We start from the raw sequence: 19,722 nt of genomic DNA, 5'->3' as shown, positions 1-19,722 counted from the left end.
AGTCCTTGAAGGAGTGTAGGGACTCATCAGTTTTGTAACTAAACAATTTGCTATCATCAAAGGGGAGCTCCTGAAGGATGGTCTAGACCTTCTTCGGGCACCCACTAGATTGCAGCCAAGAGTCATGGCAGAGCACAATCCCGGATGCTACTGAGTGGGACACAGTGTCAGCAACATAAACCGTGGCCTGGAGTGCCACCTTGCCTTCATCCAGAAGGGTCTGAAAATTGTGATGCTTCTCTGGAGGGTTTGAAAGTCTGCTAGCTTCGTGTACAACAGGAAGTCATACTTGGTCAGGATGGCCTGGTAGCTGGCAATGCGGAACTGGAGACCCGCAGAGGATAGATCTTATGGCCCAGCAGGTCCGGCTGCTTGGAGGCCTGATCGGGTGGGGTGGAATTAAAGTGTTGTTGGCGGGCACACTCAATCACTGCTTGAATCACAAGACAGTTCAGTGGCGGGTGAGAGAAGAGGAAGCTTGTACCATTAGAGGGTATGAAATAGCGGTGTTCTGCCTGCTTGGGAGTAGGGGCACAGGGAGCCTGGGTGTGCCAGACAGCCTGGGTTGGTTGCAAGATGGCCTTGTGGAGAGACAGGGCTGTACGGGAGGGCCCAGGGGATTGCAGGATGTCTAGGAATTGGGTCTGGGATTCCTGGATGTCCTTCACAGGCAGGTAGAGGGCCGCAGCCATACGGCAGAGTCGGGCCTGGTACCGCACATGGTCATCGGCGGGGGAGAGAAAGAGGGTGGAATAAGTGCATCATTCTGGGAGGAAGAGGTGCCAGAGGGTACTGGAGGTGTCAACAGTGCCAGTGATGCTGATGGAGTGGGAACGTCCTGAGGCTCCTTTTACACAGAAGGAGGGGTGGTGTGCGCTGGGGACAGGCAGTTGGGTGTACCCCCTGCTCGCGGTAGGGATTTCAAGCAGCCCAATAGGGCCAGGCATAAGGGTCGCTGGGCATTGGCAGCGCCCATGGGTAATGGAACAAGTTGACTGGTGGGGTGTACATCGGTTGTTATGGCTTGTGCTGAGGTTCTGGGCTGTATGACCATGCAGGTGAGAAGGTGGGGTCCAGTTCAGAGGACAGGTCCAGCAGAGGTGGAGCCGTTGGGACTGTCAGTGCAGGACGGGACAAGACCAGACGGTCCATGAAGAGAAGAAGTTTTTCTGTGGAAGGGACCGACGGAGAGAGTGGAGAGGGAGGCTGAAGCAAAAGAAGCCTGTCTGCAGGAGACGGCAGTTGGAGAGGACCAAAGACCTTGGGTGTGGAGAGCAGCATGAGCTTGGCTATCAATGTCAGGAGTGACAAATGTGTGTGCGGGACTTGACGTACAAGTCCAGATGGTCCACGGAGCCACGGAGGTGTCCACGGAGCCGTCCACGGAGCCACGGGTGATGGCGGTGGGCCAGTCACTGTTGCTGGCAGCAACACTGGCGGAGCACAGTGCTTTGACTTATGCTCCGAAAGGGGCTTCTTCAGAGCAGGACTGTCCAGGTAGATGTGCGACTTCTCACCTGACTTGGCACAGTTTGGGGAGGCAACACTGTGTTTTGAGGTGCTCCCTATTGGGGAGCTGCCTTTGTGCCCATGATTGTGCTTCTTGTGTGCACGGTGGGCTTTGGGCAGTTGTAGTGGTACCATCAGTGCCGGGTGGAAAGGGTCCGGGGAGGCGTTCACCGCCAGTGCTGGGCGGCGCTGCAGTGGATCCAAGTTGTGGGTGCATAGTCTCCTCCATAAGGTACTTGTGGAGGCGAAGTTCCCTGACTTCCTGAGTTCGAAGTGGGAACAAGTGGCAGATGGAGCAGCGGGCAGCGATATGCACTTTGCCAAGGCAGCAAGGCAACGTTGGTGCTCATCCATCGCTCACAGATAAGGAGTGTGGACATGAAGCACAATATTTAAAACCGGCTTGTCGGGGTATAGTCCTCGGGCCGGGGAGGAGCCCCTGAGAGGGGAGAGCAACGGGAACCTAATGGACTAACTAATGGACAACTATACAGAATGAAGAAAAACTATGTACAAAGGATCGAAGAGCAGTTCTCTTCGCAAACTAAGAGCATCGAGGAACATGGGTTCCAACTCTGGCCATGCAGCTGTAAGAGGGAACTGGAGCGGCGTCAACCCGCACAGCCTCCACGCCTCGGATGTGCTACAGAGTCGACGCATGACGCATGTGCGGGTCAGCGGACCCTACTATGAATGCTTCCGGCTCCAGAGCATGGCGCACATGCGCACCCACACATGGGATCCCCATATTCACGTAGCGGAAGTTGCGTATCTTAAGTCAACCCCGCGCGGTAGTGTAGACAAGCCCTCAGTGCCTCTAGCTGAGATTTTTGGATGTGCCTGGATATATTGAATTCATTGTACAATAAAGTTCACATTCAGGCCCAGATTAATTCCTGATCAATGCCAGCAGAAGCCAGTGCAGACCCTGAGGGAGGCACAAAGGCAGAGGTTGTGCTAGTGGACAACAGCTCAAGTTTTTTCCTCTACCCTTTAACTGAGATAAAAAAGCTAAGTGGGGAAATGCATGGCCTAGGTAGCTGGAGGCTTCATTCATTCAGTTCATCCTCCAAACAGCCTCAGCTGGTTGGGTTGCTTCCCCATGGTGAAACATCACTCGCCTTCCTTTAGGGTGAATTCCCTGTGAGTGCGGGGGGGTCATGCACATGCCGGGAGGTAGAATTCATGCTTGGTTGCACTAGCTTGGGTGGAGCTAGCCATTTGCCTGGATATATCTGAAAGTAAACAGAATGCACTAAAGGAGAATGAACTTACATTTCCACGGATAGCAATTAACTGTGTTCTTACTGACCAAAGGGCTAAAAGGGACAGCAGGGTTATGCTTCCTTATCTCTGGACATGATAGAAAAGAGGGGAGGTGCAGATATGTGTGTGTGATAATCTTATGAGACTACAAGAAGGCATCCCAGTTTCTTCCTACAGAACTAAACAAACTGTCTAAAAACTTGATTGACAATTCAGCTGCTTAAAACTAATCACAACTTTTCTTTATTGCCTTCGTTCACAAAAATAAAGCACTGGGGCAAAATAAATGGTTGGCACGGCAAGAGACAGGGAAATGAAATTAATTAGTATTGAGAACCCGTAGGCACTGGTCTCATAGAGAGCTCATTGCAAGGTCAGGGCCTTACTGGGCAGGACATGAAATGTTACACAGTGCCTTCAGTTTTAAGGGTTTAAGTTTCTAGCAGTTTCAAAGTTTTTCTTTTTTTCCACGCAGGTCTTGGGATATTTGAAGGTTGGAAATGTGAGGGTCTTTTTTTTTTTTTTTAATTGCATGCTAATCAGTTGCACACAGCTAATATTTGCCAGCTATTGATCTAGCATCCATCTCTGTTACTTTTTAACTTTGGCCCAAGGTTCAAAGTTCTGTCTTTTGTTTAAAAACTGATTTCATTAGTAGGGCATGTCCTCTAGCTAATCTAATGGTGCTAGAGGGCCATGGGGAGAGAAAATGAGAGATTTTACCGTAACTTAAAGGAAAATTCTGAAGATCAGACAGGAAACTCATTTTCCCCACATGGAAGAACTTTTTAGCACACAGCTGCCTGCGTGTGCACACATGCAATACAGTACGTACATTTGCAGGGCTGTGAAAGATTCTAGAACATGGCTAACCCAATGGACAGAGCAGTTGGTTCAGAAATATACAAAGGCCTTAGTTCTGTTTTCATTTAGCTAAACTAAATCTGTACTTCCCTGGATCAGGGCTAGACTGCTCAGCACCTTGCCAAATCGAGTCCTCTTTTCCTATCAAAAGTCAACCAGGGTTTTACTGTTAAAAACCCATGTAATGACAAAGTTAAGGTTGACCACACATCCTGTATATATACACCTTATGCCAGTCTTTAATTACATGATCATGTGGTATTTCTCAAGCAATACAATGTAATCTCACACAGATATTTCTGATCAGTCATTTACACTGATCACTAACTGTCCCCAAAGTCACAATTTAAAAAACAATATTTTACACATTTTAAAAACTAGGACAAATTTAGTTTGTGCTTTTCTATATAAAATTAAGCTAGATTTCCCATAGCAGTCACCCAACACAAAACTAATATGTCCCACCTACTCTATCAATCCATCTACCATGGAAAAAAGTATGATATTGTAGTATGACCAGAAGTTCTTGGGTTCATAGGTTTTAAGGTCAGAAGGGACCATTATGATGGTCTAACCTCACCTCCTGTATAAACACAGGCCAAAGAACCTTACACAATAATTTTGGCATCAAGCCCATAATTTCTGGTTGAGCTATAGCATGTTTTTTCAAAAGATATCCACTTTTGATTATTTAAAGACTTAAAATGATGGAGAATTTAAAACATCTCTAGATAAGTTGTTCCAATGCTTAATTACCCTCCAGAAGGAACTCTTGTCTCTTCTTCAGTTTCACATTCTTCTAGAAATAGTTGGAAAATGGTGAACATTTTTGGTGAAAGACCTCTGAGGATAGGACAAGAAGCAGTGGGATTAAATTGCAGCAAGGGAGGTGCAGGTTGGATATTAGGAAAAACTTCCTAACTGTCCGGGTGGTTAAGCACTGGAAAAAATTGCCTAGGGAGGTTGTGGAATCTCCATTACTTGAGATTTTTAAGAGCAGGTTAGACAAACACCTGTCAGGGATGGTCTGTAATACTTAGACCTGCCTTGAGTGCAGAGGACTGGACTAGATGACCTCTTGAGGTCCCCTCCGGTCCTATGATTCTAAGAAATATTAATTAATGGGTGCCAGTAAAGTCACCTCTCATCAGCATCAGAGTTGAAGTGAGCAATTAAAATATGGTGTGATGGATTGGCACATCTGAAAGGACTCCACTGCAACACAAGAGGTTTTTATATTTGATGAGAAACAATTTAAAAAGTAGCACAAATGCTCAGCAGAGCAGCAAAGGATTATGTAATTACATAAATAGCTTTTTAATAAGTGCGTCTCCATGGCAGTAGACCAGCTTCCTTCTCACTGCCCCAGGATTTACCCAAGATACAGGTTGTCAGTGCTTCTTGAATTGAGGCTTGCACGTTTTTTGCTGTGGTTTTTAAGTTGGCATCTGTTGTCAGATTCCTTATTTTGTTTGTTAAGATTTCCTAGATTTTTTCAGTTTAATTAAAGATGAAAGAGCCCAGTTCTTTGTTCTGAATGATTCAATAAAGATATTTAATGAGACCACCAGAATAAAGAGCTTTGAGACAGACAGTTTAGTGATGATCGCCAAGAATTTTGCATGTTTGAAGCAGAAGGAATAACATCACTCATTACATGCTCTCTGAGATTAGGACTTCGGGCGTATAAGGATTCCATTACTAGATTAGACTCAAGGCAGTACCAAAAAAATGGTATAGAATGCATAACTGTTCTCAGTGCTGTTTTGCCTGCTATTAAAGGACTGAACAGCCACCTAATGTTCAAGAGGACTCACATCTAACAAACCAAAATGAACGGTAATAAATTGCCTAGGACTGATTTGAAGACAAGATCAGAGAACAGATACTCAACTCCAAACTCATTTGGACCAAGAAAATGGCAAGTAATATTACTAGTTGTGACTCTTTCTGCTGTGATGGTTTTTTTTGGAAGTAGAAAATCCAAGCAGAACATTGAAGGAGAGAGCCATACTGAAAGCAGAGTCCCACCTTATGCCCTGACCCCAGCATAAGTGGCTGACCCCTCTTCTCCTGCATCTCTATACAAACTCTGAACCCAAAGCTAGACAGTTCAGTGTGCTGTTGGAGCAGCTTCCTAAACCTCCCCACTACAATCTTTAGTACTGCCCTGCATATAGTAATGTGATCCCAGGGGAGAAGAGTAGTTTACAGTTGGAGGTTCCATGGGCCCTCTCTAAAATACTAAGGCCTGTTCTGGTTTTAAGCTTAGCGGCTTTAACAGTCTGCATATTACTGCACAAGGATTCCAAAGTGAATGGAGAACAAACAGGCAGCTAGAATTCAGTCTGCTGGCCACATGAAAAATTCTGGTGCGATAAGAAAGTGAGATTAGGTTGCCGAGGGGAATCTGGATCTGGGAGACAACATCCCTGCCTCAGGCTAATGCAGGCTAGAATGTATGTCCCTTGTTGGCTAGGAAGGCTCTTTTACTGCACTTACCGGCCCGCCTGATGCTGACTTGAACACTGACTCAAATCTGAGAGAATTACTACAAGAGGTGAGGCTGGGCTGCAAACTTTGAAGTTGGACTTTCCCAAAGTTTGAGGATGATTTGAATCACATGGGATCCTGGTTTAGGACATTGCAGATCCTGATCATCCAATATCTGGACATGTCTGTATGTATCTAGGGTTTTGGTTAAAATCAATCTTCCAAATTTAGTGAGATTTTATAGAATCCCTGCCTGCTCACACCTAGAACTCAAGGTAAGTCTACACTTACAGCTGTGTGTAGAGTACAGACACTGTACACCCAGCTAGCATAGACATAAATAGCAGCGTAGATGGTTATGCATGGCTCAGGTGAGCAGAACATAGTGCCCTACACGCCTGAACCCCCAGGGGTAGATACCCTGCATGGCCAACCAGAGCCTCCCACGTCTGCATTGCCCTTTTTAGCAGTGTAGTGTCCTGCTACACCTCCCTGCTGCAGGAACTTTTCAGTGCAGCGTGCAGGGGCACACCACAGTCACAAGTATGGACACAGCCTGCCTTTTACTGGGGCATGCAGCTATCTGTGTAGCGCCTGTACTCTACATGCTGCTGTAAGTGTAGACGTAACCTCCGGGTTATCACAAAACTCACACTGACTTTAATGGGACCCAGATTTCACCTTAGGTGCCTACATTTAGGCTTTGTCTATACTACCACTTTTCTCGGTCAAACTTTTGTCACTCAGGGATGTGAAAAAAACCCACTCCCCGACTAGCATAAGTTTCACCAGCAAAAGTACTGGTGTAGACAGTGCTCTGCTGGCAGGAGAGGCTCTCCTGCCGATATAGCTAACACCGCTCGTTGGGGGTGGTTTCATTATGCTGGCAGGAGAGCTCTTTCCTGCCGGCAAAGAGCGGCTATATGGGAGACCTTACAATGGCACAGCTGTAGCAGTATAGCTGTGCCATTGTAAGGTCTGTAGTGTAGACATAACCTTAGATGCCTAAATCCATTTTAATCCACCTCCCTGAGAGGCGGTAGCTAGGTTGGAGGGAGAATTCTCCCGTTGACCTAGCACGATCTACACCAGGGGTTAGGTCAGTTTAACTGAATCGTTCGGGGGGGTGGATTTTTCAGACCCCTGAGCAATGTAGTTATATTGACCTAATTTCCTAGTGTAAAGCTGGCCTTGATTTTTAAAAATAGTTAGCACCCAGCAGCTCCCACTGCCCTCGTTTAGCACAGCTGGATGCTTAGTACATTTGAAAAATCAAGCCACTTATTTAGGTGGCTAACTGGATTTTTAGCTGCTTAACTTTAGGCAAACAGCTTTGAAGGTGTTGGACTCATATTTCACCCTTTGATTTTAGTTCAGTATTCCTAGAATAGAGATGCAGGAGCTAGCTCTGAAGGAACAGTCTGCTTTATTCCTTACCAATTGCTGTGACCCAGGGACATACAGAAGATGGTGACCCAGCAGAACTCAAAAACAGCCTAAGAAAAGGCTTTGGATTATTGTATAGTTCTAGTCACTAAGTATTATCTCAAGTCCTTGAGGCAAAATATTGCCTGACAATCCAAATGAGCATATAGTGCTGGCTGCAGGTCTATCTTTAATATCTAAAATATATTACTGTATCTTACTCACCTTGACTTGCTTTAAACACTGCACAGTATAAAACCTATTTTATTTTCATTGGGGGAGGAGGAGCAAGGAGTTGGGGTTAAGTTGAAACAGCAGAGAAACAAATTAGAAGTCTGTAATGTCACTGTGCCATGAAACAAACTGTGGCAAACAAGTTATGACCCCTTGAAAGGTTTTAATGAGTTTTTAAATCACACAGTATCTGTTCAAAGCAATATACTCTATCATAGCGTTTATTAGCTCTGTTTAAATTTAAGGCCATTTCATAGTTTCAGCTCCAAATTCTCACTGCTGTTTGAAATTTAATTTGCTGGGGAATCTTCTCTGCAATTATAAATATCAAGTTAGTGCAAAACAGAAGATCCATTAATACAATATTGGGCAGGTGATTCAAATTCAGTCCAGAAACTCAGGCTAGAGAGATTCCCCTGGCAATCTGAAGAAGCGATAAATTGGGTAAAAATAGCCGAGGCATCTGAGTAAGAATAAATTGAGTTAGAACAACAAGGCTCCTGCTGACTAAGACTAGTCATTGATTAGTTTTCCCAATTATCAAAGGATTGTTTCTCTTCATTTGAGCTCCCTCCATGCAGCCTGGGAACCATTTGGAGCAGTAGCTCGACCTGTCAAGTTGCCATATCACACCCTGGAGTACCATTCTCAAGACAGCATTGCTCAAGAATGTAAATGGCATTGGTTTATAGCAGCCTCACTCTTGGACTAATGCAGAGTATGACGATCAGAAGGCCAGAAAATTGGAATTAATTAATTCAAAATAGGAGGGATTGCTGAGGTAATAGGGACTCAGCCTCTAGGAGGGAATAAGGGCCAGATTTTTAAAGGTGTTTAAGTGCTTAAAGATGCAGATAGGCACCTAACTCCTATTGATTTCATGGAAGGTAGGTGCCTAAATACCTTTAAAAATGTAGCCTTAACTGTCAAGTCCTCAACAACTTTCCTCCTCCTCTAGGTGTCATGACCCACAGGTCTCAAACCTGGCTCCAAAGGATTCACGGGAGTGCTCACATGGCAACCCTCCACCTGGTAGTCTGCTGACAATTGCTTACCTGGGACTCAGGAACCCAGCCCCAGTTTGATGCTCTGCCCCAGAGGTGTTATTGGCAGAGTATCAGAGCAGCTGGTTGGCCCACCAGCCCTACTTAAGCCAGCAGCAGGAACAGGAAGCCCTGTGAACAATGGGGCTTCACCCTGTTCTGGACTGTGTGCCTTGTGCTTCCTGCTCACCCTGGCTTGATTTCCTGGCCTCCTGACTTAGCATGACTCCTGGCAGCTCACTCGTGGGTCTGATCTCCAGTTTGTCTCCTGCTTCTGACTTTCCTGTATCCTGACCTAGCCGATATTTGACTCCTGTCTCATGATTCTGGACTGTGATTCAGACTACTAGGTCTGGCCAACCCTTCTCCTGGAGTCACATGGCTTAGGTACCTAAATTGTTTCTTTTGAGAATGAGTTAAGTACATCCTCCTGCAAAATGACAGGAGTATGAGGTGGTGCCCACCTCCTTTTAGCCTAGTGGTTAGAACACTCACCTGGGATTTGGGAAATCTAGGTTCAATTCCCCCTTCAATCTGAGGGGAGAGAGGATGTGAGTAGGGGTCTTATAGCTCCCAGGATCGTGCTTTAACCTCTGAGCTATGGAATAGGTGGGTCTCCCTCAGTCTCTCCTGTTGAAACTGTTCTGCTGTGAATAAATAGTCATTGGAGCGGGAGGACTGGCTTGGGGGTGCCCTAACTATCAAGTTATAGTCACTCTCACTCTGGCCCAGTGACTGTTTTGTGTAGGCACCTCCTCCAGCCAGATTTTGAATGGGACCAGATCCAGGAGGTGGCCTTGGAGCATGCCTACCGGATTGGGCCCCGCAGGTGAAATAGGCATTCCACGGTCTCTCTTCCTCTGGTTTGTGGATTGCACTTGATCTTAGGAGGGAAATAGGCCTCAGGGCATTGAGAAGCGAGGCATCAGCGTGCATTCCCAGAAACTTACGTGCCAAAGGAACTTTTACTGCAAAAATAAGTGCTGAGTAAGTTTAGGGTAAAATGGTAGCTGAGTGGGAGTTTTGTGGATGGCACTGGTGCCAAAAAATTGGACTCAGGTGCCTAAGTCTGGAGTTCAGACTAAACACCTCAGTGGAGCTAGGCCTAGGTGCCAAGGACTGAAACTGGCAATGTCCGTAGAGGTCTACGCAGTACAGTCCCTAGGACGATCTCCATTCTGAACGTCAGATACAAGGTAAAGGGTGTCCCCGTCCCTCTGATGTTCAATAAATAAAGAGACTGACATGTTTATTACTGATCACGTTCAACATTCTATTCTAGGCTTATCAGTTCTAAACAGATGCTTCTTTCAAAACAGTGCCAGTCCCTGATGCCATTTTCAATTTGTTCATCATTTTATACTTGATGACAGAACTTCATGTGAACCCTTCTATTCCCCACATGCCTAGGAGGTGAACGTTTTTTCCAGATGAAGGTAACAGAAGGGAACAGTTAATAAGGACGGGGAAAAAGGAGGGGAGAGCTTGCAGATGGTTTCAGAGGGCAGAATTCCATTCCCAGCCATTACAAAGCTGTTGCCTCGGTTCAGCCCTTCCTCACCTTCCCAGAGTGAGAGTTTGTTTTCCATGCAGTTTTATTTCCTTTGAGGACCTTTCAGATGAGACCTTGCAAATGAAGGCTCTCAGCTGGTCCAGTGCAAGAACCTAGATAGAGATCTCATGATTTACTGTTTTTTCCTCTCAAGTCTCATGACTTACTGTCAGAGGTGGGGGTGTCCCCAGGGTTGAAGAAGTGCTGCTACTGGTCCTGCCACTAAGAGAGGAGGAGGAGGCAGCGAGAAATAGGAAGAATCTCATTGTTAAATATTGCTCCTTGGAGGTGACTGCAGTGAGTCGTGGGCCTAATTTGTCAGGTACATTGGCATCCATCAGAATGAAGAGTAACGTAGAACATTGTTGAGGTGGTAGCATATCTTCGTTGGGTGATGCACTTTAATCCTTGGCAGTAGCAGATGCCGTACCAGTGATGAACCAACCGTTTCCACAAAGGGAAGCTGCCATATTGCAATTTGCTTTTCACTTCATATTTGAAATTGTAAGGAAATTGCTGTACTAGTTTTTGGAAACAGCATATACTAAATATAACTGCCAAAGCATTAACAAAATAAATAGGCATCGTTGGAAGAAAAGTGCAGAATTTCAAGGCCATTTAGTCTTTATTTATTTGGTTAAAAGCCCAGGTTAATAGTGTGCTGGAATACTACATACAGTGTGTTACTATGTATTACCAAGATATTTGCTCTTTAAAAGGAGCAAGCAGAAAAATGCAGACAGTGCCAGTTCCAGCCGAAGGGCTCAGTTGTGGCTGGTAGGATCAGCTTTGAAAAATGTCATCTGGATGTCCTGGCAGCAGGAGGTCTCAGAAAGAGCAAAGCTTCCCAAGGATGGAGAGGGGATGAGTTAAGGGCAAGGGGGAACTCATCGTCAAGGGAGCAAACGGGCAAGTGCAGGAAAAGAATGTTCAGAGGTAAAAACTAATTGCTGCTGCGGAGCTGAAGGCAGACGCACCAGTGAGCACCTGAACATATTCCAAGCCTCAGAAGCAGAAGAATTGTTGGGAAGTGATTAAGCCGAAAATAAAGGGCTTCAAAAACAAACAATGCAAGTCTGTCAACAAAAGCTGTCTCTGGCGTAACCTTTGGCTTTCTGGAACCTGTAGCCTCCATAGCTGGAGAGTGAAGGGCCGTCAGTGCAGGTTGGAGGAAGATGAAGTAGTAGTTTCCCTGTTGAAATGAGACCTGATCAGAATACTGGTATGTTCAAGCAAATCAGCAAGGAAAATATCTGTTCAGAATTCTGACGGGTTAAGTCCTTAAATGGTGTTCAGTATCTTTAAATGATCACTTGGGATGTTCAATGATACACCCCACAGGAACTTAATGGCAAAGGTTTCCAGTCACTGATAGCAATCAGGTATTTGTTGCAGGTGTCTTGCAGTGTTTCTGGAAGATGGTGGGGCAATGTCATGTTTCTGCCCATTGTCCTTTTTTTCCCAAGACCCTTCTGCAACTCCTGGGCAATGATATACAACCCAGCATTAGCCTGAGCCGACAATGGAATTGCACTGTCTGTGCGATCCCTCAGCTGTGGTTAATTGGAAGGTATGGTAGAAGGCCATAGGGCACCTAATTGCAATATTGATGTAAGTCAAATTCATCCTCCAGACTCAGCTGAGGGGGTCTGCTCAGGGGCTGCTCTAGCTATAAGCTAACGAGGCAGCTGCCTCAGGTGGCTGATTCTGCCTGGGGTGGCAGGGCGGCCAGACCAAACCTTCATGGTTCTAGACCTGGCGCTTACCGTGCCCCGCCCCCCCCTTATCCTAGAACCACTGAGCCATCAGAAAGCTTGCCATACTCCCCTAGAGAGCCCAATGTGTACGCCCCCCAGTTGAGAACCTCTGTTCTAGGCGATGGGAGGGTCGGGTACACTGAAGTTTTGCCTTGGGTGGCAGATTGTCTCGAGTGACCTCTGCACGGGCAGCAATAGGACAGTTTAAGGGAGCCCCAACCCCACATTATTCTTAGTTTTAAAGACTAACTTCCTACCGAGCACATATACAGCTCCCTTTCTCATTATTACGCCTCCTACCTTGCTCATTAGTACTGGGGACAGAGAGTGTGACAGTGGTGGAGGAAGGTACAGTATTTCCAAAGTAGTCTGCTGAGTCAGAAGTGTGCCTTGCTTGAACCAAGAGCTCTGATTTCTCTGTTAGTGTTTCTTTGTATTACCGCAGCACCTAGGAGCCCTTGTCATGGACTTGGATCCCATTGTGCTAGGTGCTGTACAAACACAGAAGAAAGAAGATCCTTGCCCAAACTTCCTGCCTCTCCTGTTTGGCGACTGTAATGCACATCATCTATGTTACGGTTAGTGGCCAAGAATTTAGTTACTTAGTACTGCTGTATTTTGAGTTTGAATTGTGGCACTGAAACACATGGTACAAAAGAGGATGAGCTATATAGCAGTAATATAGGCTTGGTTGTTAAATTAAGACATCTCTCTTTTTAATCCATGTTCTAAGATAAATTAGCATGCTCTATTTAAAGTGCATGTAGGAAGTTTCCTTTTATAGATGTTTAGGAACTTGATAGTATATGCATGAGATAAAAGCAGCATACTTAATTGCATTTAATGTTTATATTTTTGTGTTCTTGTTCAAAACCTACATTTGAATAGTTACAGTGGGAAGATCTGTAAAGATTGTTCACTGATGCAGGATTAAAACTATATACGTGTTGTAGGTATGTTGAATCACAAAATAAAGCTTGGAAGTAACTGCAGAAAAAGTTGAACAATATAAAAACAAAAGGGCTCACTTCTTGCATCTGCTGAAATAATTTTAACAAAAGTTACTTTTTGCTATTAAAAACAGCTTAACACTGGTGCATGAGTTGGGGTAGGGAGATGTGTGTGTGGGGAAGGAGGTTCCGTATTTAACACATTCTTTTGAAGGAATGCCATGGTATTAAACAGTATATTGTGTGCATACTAACCATGCGTTAATTGTGCAAGTCAACAACTGTCAAGTAGTAATTATCAAGAAAAGAGATGCAGTACCTGGATGGTAGTAATGCTTCAGATAAATTGTACATAGATGCTCTGATTACCATTGTTTACTGCCCTGCGTCTCCCCCGAACTTTGCTGGAAGTTACAACCCTTTTAACACAATACAACAAACTTTCAATTAGACAGACCATGTATTTGAAGTATAAAATGTTCCAGCTTCCATAATTCTTTATTAAATATTTAACAAGTTGCGTCATTTCATTACAACAATCTCATTTTGTTACATTGATCTTTTGCTGTCAGGAAACAAACTACAATTTCCTTCACTTCTCTTAAGAAAATAAATGGAAAAAATGATTTTGTCCTTAAACAAAAACAAAAAACATTTTCCACTGTGTATCAAATCCAACCATACTTTAAAGCTATTTTGATTGTGAAAATGAGCATTATTTATAAGTAGTAGTTTTCAGTTTGTTTGTTTTTTTACATCAATTTTAATGTAGTTTAATATAATTTTAAATAGCCTCATATTCTCAGGCGGTTTTACAATAAAAAGTTACGAAAGATCGTGAATTTCATCTGGAATGTTTGAAACTATTTTTCACCTTTGGAAGTAGTCATTTCAGGTTTAAATTTGAATAAAGGGCATAAGTTCACAAACACAGAGCATAGCAAAATCACCTTCTAGTGGTTTTATTTGGGTTCTGAGAATCATAATGTATTCACTATGGCATGGCTTTGCTAAAGCTGCATTGGAGACAAACTGCTCACAGTCCTCTTTAGAAGCCAATCCTGAACACAGAATTGATTAAAGTATAAAAATGCATTACATATATGTACTGCTGTATGTGGGTACACGCTGTGTTTATATATGTGTATATATAGTGGTAAAAAAGAACAAAAGCTACACTGACGTTAACTGAAAGAGGAAAACATGACATTCTAAATGAAAGAGCAATGTAGGAAAATCCAGATGGCTTAGAAGTATAGAGGCATGTGATTAAATATGGTTTGTGGTGGTGGTCATGTGATATGAATGTAAGGTTATGTGTGCAGTATGACAGACCTGAGGGATATGTAACATTAATATGGGTTAGATTCCAGTTTTATCAAAACAATTTCCCCATGCATTTCAAACATGCATTGCTTTTTAGTGCAACGTCTAACAGATGTTGGAAGAGAGGTCTTTTTCAAAATTCCATACAAGCAAAAGAAAAGACTTTTGCTATTAAAAACACCCTCATGCTTGTAAAACGTCCACTCTGCTAATTAAAAGGGTTTTTTCCTTTTTCATCTTACATATTAAAAATTCAGTTTTGTATATAGTTGGGTATACTGTACATATATCTGAAAAAGTGGTCCAAATGTGTCACTTATCCCTCCCGGTTATAAATTCCAGAACACAAAGGGCAAAATCCAGGCCCCACTGAAGTCACTAGGAGTTTTGCTATTGACTTCATCAAGGCCACGGTTTCACTCAAAGTATATGAACAGATTCTGTATCTCAGAAGTGAGATTTGCAACTATGATACTGAACTCCGCAGTCTTGATCACCAGTCAGTAAAAGCTAATCACATAACAGAGGTAGTGAATTTCTTTTGGGGTAGTGGAGATTAAGGGGGGGGGTGAGATACTTGGTTAGTCTGTAGAGCAGCATCCTCTGCTGGTTTGTCAGAAAATATTACAAGAGAGCACGCAGCTTGCCCTCCCTGCATGAGAAGTTCAGAGATAGGGATGTCTCCTCTAGGATGAGAAATTTAATAATAAAATAGAATGAAATAACAAATTCGCCCCCCCCCTTTTTTGGGGGGGTTAACTTCAGTGGGAAGACAAAAGGAAGATAAATTTTCAGGAAGACATTAGGTCCAGTCATAATGAGTTTCTATCAACTAGGAATAAATGCTGGAATTATGGTATGTAACTGACCTGCCTTACAAGAGAGCCAGAGATATAAAAGACTTGATGTGAGCAAGAAATTACAATAATTTGGCCAGATAGAATCTTTTAAAAAAATACAAATTCTACAAAAGTATCTGTTTTATGATTAAGGGGGTGAACTATTCATACATAATCCGGGTCAATGAATGTGAATACAGTATTTGAATATTAAAGAAAGGCACCAAGTTAGAGCACAAATCCAAATGGAGCAATCTCCTCATTAATTAAGGTTTAATAAATAAGAGACATTTAGCCACCTTTCCCTTGAAAGAGTCCTTCAAATACAATGTCAGGAATTCCAGAAGAACTTCTAAGAGGTTCGGTGTATTAGAACAGAAACTCCAAGAAATCAACTTCATATCATAACAGTCAATGCAAAAACAGCTTCAACATATACAGTTCTTAGTTACAAAGTAATCTGTAGAATAGAATCAAACTCCCTTACAGATGCGGTTTTGCTGAAGTACACACTAGGTACCTGGACCTCACACAAGTCATTTGCAAAACTGAAGACAATTCTCGGGTTTAAAGAACAGATTCCACAAGTGGTAACAGCCTTTTGGCTGACACAAGGGGCATTTCTACAGTAAGGTTTTTAGCCACTAAGGTAAGTTACCTTAGTGCAACATCTACTTTGCACTAGTACAGTGCATTTACACTAGAGGTTTGCACCAGTGCAGCTACATCAACACAGCTTCAGTGGTGGCTAAAATCCAAGGGTAGACAAGGCCAAGGATTGTGCTGCTCAGGAACCGCCTGTTAGCTAGAGCAAACGAAAAAGAACTTATAATATGCAACACATAACATGAATTGTTCAGTCTAACCCCTTTGTGCAATAAAGGGGTTAGACTGAACAATTCACTTTTCACATTATAAATTTACCTTGGTAATAGCCAGGATTACTTGCTGGAATACCAGGGTCTCTTAGAGACGCTGACAAAAAGGGACAGACTCACTTCTACAGTAAGGTTTAAGTTCTCTGGACTCTAAGGGGCTGGGGGATATTTTTTGAGAAACATTTCTTGTACTTATTTTCCAACAATGAGTATTTTCAGTGATTAAAAATACAAATTTTCTCCTTAATAACAGGGATTTACCTCAATACAGTAATGTATACTGAAGTCTTTTGGAGTTTCTATTCTTAGTTTATGTGTAAGTGGATCTGAAAAGACGTTAGCCTAATTTTCTAAAAGCCTGATCTTAAAGTGTTATGCTCCATTATTCCATCTTTTGCAGTTATATAGAGCCTTTCATCTTTACACACAGATCTGAAGCCCATTTTGCAGATGGGGAAACAGGCACAGAATTTAAATGACTCAACCAAGGAGTAACAGTGAGAGTGATGGCAGAGTTGGGAATTTAACTCAAATCTCCTGACTCCCAGTTCCCCCAGCCTAACTGCTTGACTACATTATCCCTTATTACATAAGCGTTAGTTTATATTTCAAGTCTAAAGCAAAAACTCATAGGAGTCCTTGAAATAAGGTTCTGTTACATGGCACTGAAGCAAAACGTTACCTCCAAACATACAAAAACTCTTCCAATTAAGACATTGTTTTTAAAAAGAAAACTGACCATGGAATATGACAGATTTTTAAAGGCAATTCCATGTTCTAGCTACAGAAGTTTGGCATGTAGATATACATTAGAAAGATCAGATCCAACTCACTAAAAGCGTTAAGAGGCTATCAATATAGTGTTTTACATCTAGTCATATCCAGCCCACTTCATTCTCATGTCTATGTTTTCAGCTCACCAGATGGAAAAAAGGAATGTCTGAAAATAAAATTAATATAGAAAGGGAATTAACCTTAATCTACATTCAAATTAGAAGGTTCAAAACTTCTTCATGCACCTATTGACTCTTCAAACTTTTGTGAGCAAACTGAGGCTGCATCCCAAGCCAGGCAAAGTTTGACAAATTAGCATTTGTTGAATGTTATTAGCTTTGATGAGTTTTGCTAAATTAGCTCTCATGGCTAGAGTTAATACTTATTACACTCCCTGCCTGCAACTGCTGCCACACGCATTGCTGGCAGCGGATTGCATGTGCTAAAAATAATAATAATAAAATAAAATAAAAAAAGCTCAGTTCTTGGCAATAAGGGGTGAAATTGTTTCAATTATTTTTGCACCCTGTAATCTTGCTTGTGAATAAGTGTTAGTCGGGTTCTTAGAAAAAACAACAAAGTGTGTTATGTAGGTGGACAAAAGCTCACAAAGCTGAACATAATCAAATTGCTGAATGCATACCCTCAAACCTACCCTACTGCTATGTTAACCATTTAACTTCAGTCGATCAAATGCAAGTCTTCTCTTTTGCCTTTAATCTATCACACAACAGATACAACTCAGGCATTATAGTTTAAGCATGCAACATGTCATAGGTAACAAAATTGATTAGATAACCGTATATATTAAATAAATCTTTGTGATTGAATAAAAAAAATCACAAAAACAATAGGTGAGAACATGTCTGCAGGCCCAGCTCTACATCTGGTTTTTATACAGCAGCAGCAGCCAAATTCACAATTGATAGATATTGCACCCGAAAGACATGTGCAGTGAGAAGGAATATAATCACATTAATGTTTATGATAAAAAACAGATATGACCTCCATGTGTTACATAAAGTGCCTTTAGAGTTGGTGCAGTTAGAAACAAAAAAAACCCTTGTTATTTAGGTAATATTCGCAAATGCATACAAATAGGAGACAAAACAGATCTGGTTTCCACAGTTCCAAATCAAGCAGTGCCAAATTTCATTCAAAATGCCTCCATTGCAAATAGTAAAGAGGAAAGAATAGTAAAAGAATCACTGTACAAAGTTAATGACAGGATTAAGCATTTTTTCCTATATTGATAATGCCAACCCTATCCCAAAATGTTTTATAGTACACATAAATATTACCAAGGAATAATGAGGTGATTTCTTTATTGACCATGAGATTTGGCATGCTATGTTATGATCCTCTCTCAGCTTGTAACTATTCTATTGATTTATACAAAAATGTAACATCCAATCTATACTTTTTCTTTTGGGTACAGAACATATTAATGTGCTCAATGAAAAGCTTTTACATTTGCCATTAATATATTCCATCTGCAGAAAATTTCTCACATCATTTACTCCAGCTTTTCTAATAGGTTGGGGACACAAGGCTCAAAATGCATTTTGAAAGTAAAAATGCCACTGGCATCAAGTCTGGTATGAAATTAAGATAAGAAATGCTCATTTTTCCAAGTAGATGACATTTTTAATTGTGATGAAATAAAATCTGAAAATGTCTAAATCATTTAAAAAGTAAACATGAGTTGTAATACTATACCTGTAAAGTGATTAATTCCATTCATTGTCATTAGAAAGTATGTAAAATATTTATTAAGGGCTTTGCCTACAGAGGCACAACATAAATAGAACAAGTCCTGCTGAAATTAGAGTACGTGTCAACCAGTTGGTGATTTACTGTGGAAATATCAGAAATGTTATCCACAGATTGTAGTTCAAATTTCTGAATTTAGGCAACGGCACTGTAGAAGAGTTTGCTCCATGAACCAACATTGTGCAACTGTTCTGCCATTGTCACTTGTTAATGTCCATTAGGCAAATTCAACAGTTCAAGCAGAACTTGCTCGATGGAAAAAAAAAAATTGCTGTTTTAATCCACTCCTTCAAATCCTTGAGCATTTTCAACTGCCATAAGAAGCTTCTCTCGTAAATCTTCAAAAGATTCATACGGAGGTAAGTCAAGGCGATTAAAGCTGAAATTGAAGGGGAAAAAAATATCATTTGATAATCAACTTAAAGTAAAACAAAAGTATCTGGAGGTCATATAATTTGGAGGCCTCATCAGTTCCAAAGACTCAGCAGAGATACACTGAATTTAAAGGTCAGATGCTCATTTTCCCTCCAGGGGAGTGAGAACAGCAACCAAAACCAAAACCAAAGGCTCTTTGAAAACATCTTTGATAATTTAATAGATAACAGAAATTGTTCTGTAAGTAAGTGCAGCCTCCTGCTATAAAATTCTGTAGGATGGTTCAAAAACCTATGGAAAGGTGATTACTATTAAATGCTGTAAGATTTATTTTCTATAGAACACCAAAGAATTTAAACCCCATTTATTTTATAGGGCTTCCATACATGGAAAGCATTCACAATAATTAATCTTTTGGTTCTTTTTTTGCTTCACAGATTCTCAGTTCCTGTCATCTGAGTTTTATGTATGTGTCTGGCTAACTTAAATTAAGTCAACTGGGCTGGGGCGTCCGCTTTTCAGTGAATCGTCTGACAAGGCAGGGGCATATGGAGCCTTTTGGAACCAGCTGCTCCTGTTCACAGTGTGGTTTTCTGTGGTTGTGCTTTGTTGGCTCACAGATTTTCACAGAACTCCTTCTATCCACTTTTCAAGAAAGAGAATA

At 42.1% G+C, this 19,722-nt stretch overlaps 1 protein-coding gene across 12 annotated transcripts in view; it reads right to left on the bottom strand.

Annotated features, from left to right (window-relative positions):
- Positions 1-13,491: 13,491 nt before the first annotated feature.
- Positions 13,492-19,722, bottom strand: part of NEDD4L (NEDD4 like E3 ubiquitin protein ligase) — a 371,293-nt gene continuing 365,062 nt past the window's right edge. For all 12 annotated transcript variants that reach the window (XM_073343628.1, XM_073343622.1, XM_073343624.1 and 9 more), the window contains one exon: positions 13,492-19,062. In XM_073343628.1, the coding sequence (XP_073199729.1) occupies positions 18,960-19,062 (103 nt within the window). In that variant the 3' untranslated portion in view covers positions 13,492-18,959. The remainder of the gene's footprint in view (positions 19,063-19,722) is intronic.

The sequence above is a fragment of the Lepidochelys kempii genome, chromosome 5 (assembly GCF_965140265.1).
Source record: "Lepidochelys kempii isolate rLepKem1 chromosome 5, rLepKem1.hap2, whole genome shotgun sequence".
NCBI classification, from domain to species: Eukaryota; Metazoa; Chordata; order Testudines; family Cheloniidae; genus Lepidochelys; species Lepidochelys kempii.
This window is presented reverse-complemented; position numbering and strand designations above follow the sequence as displayed.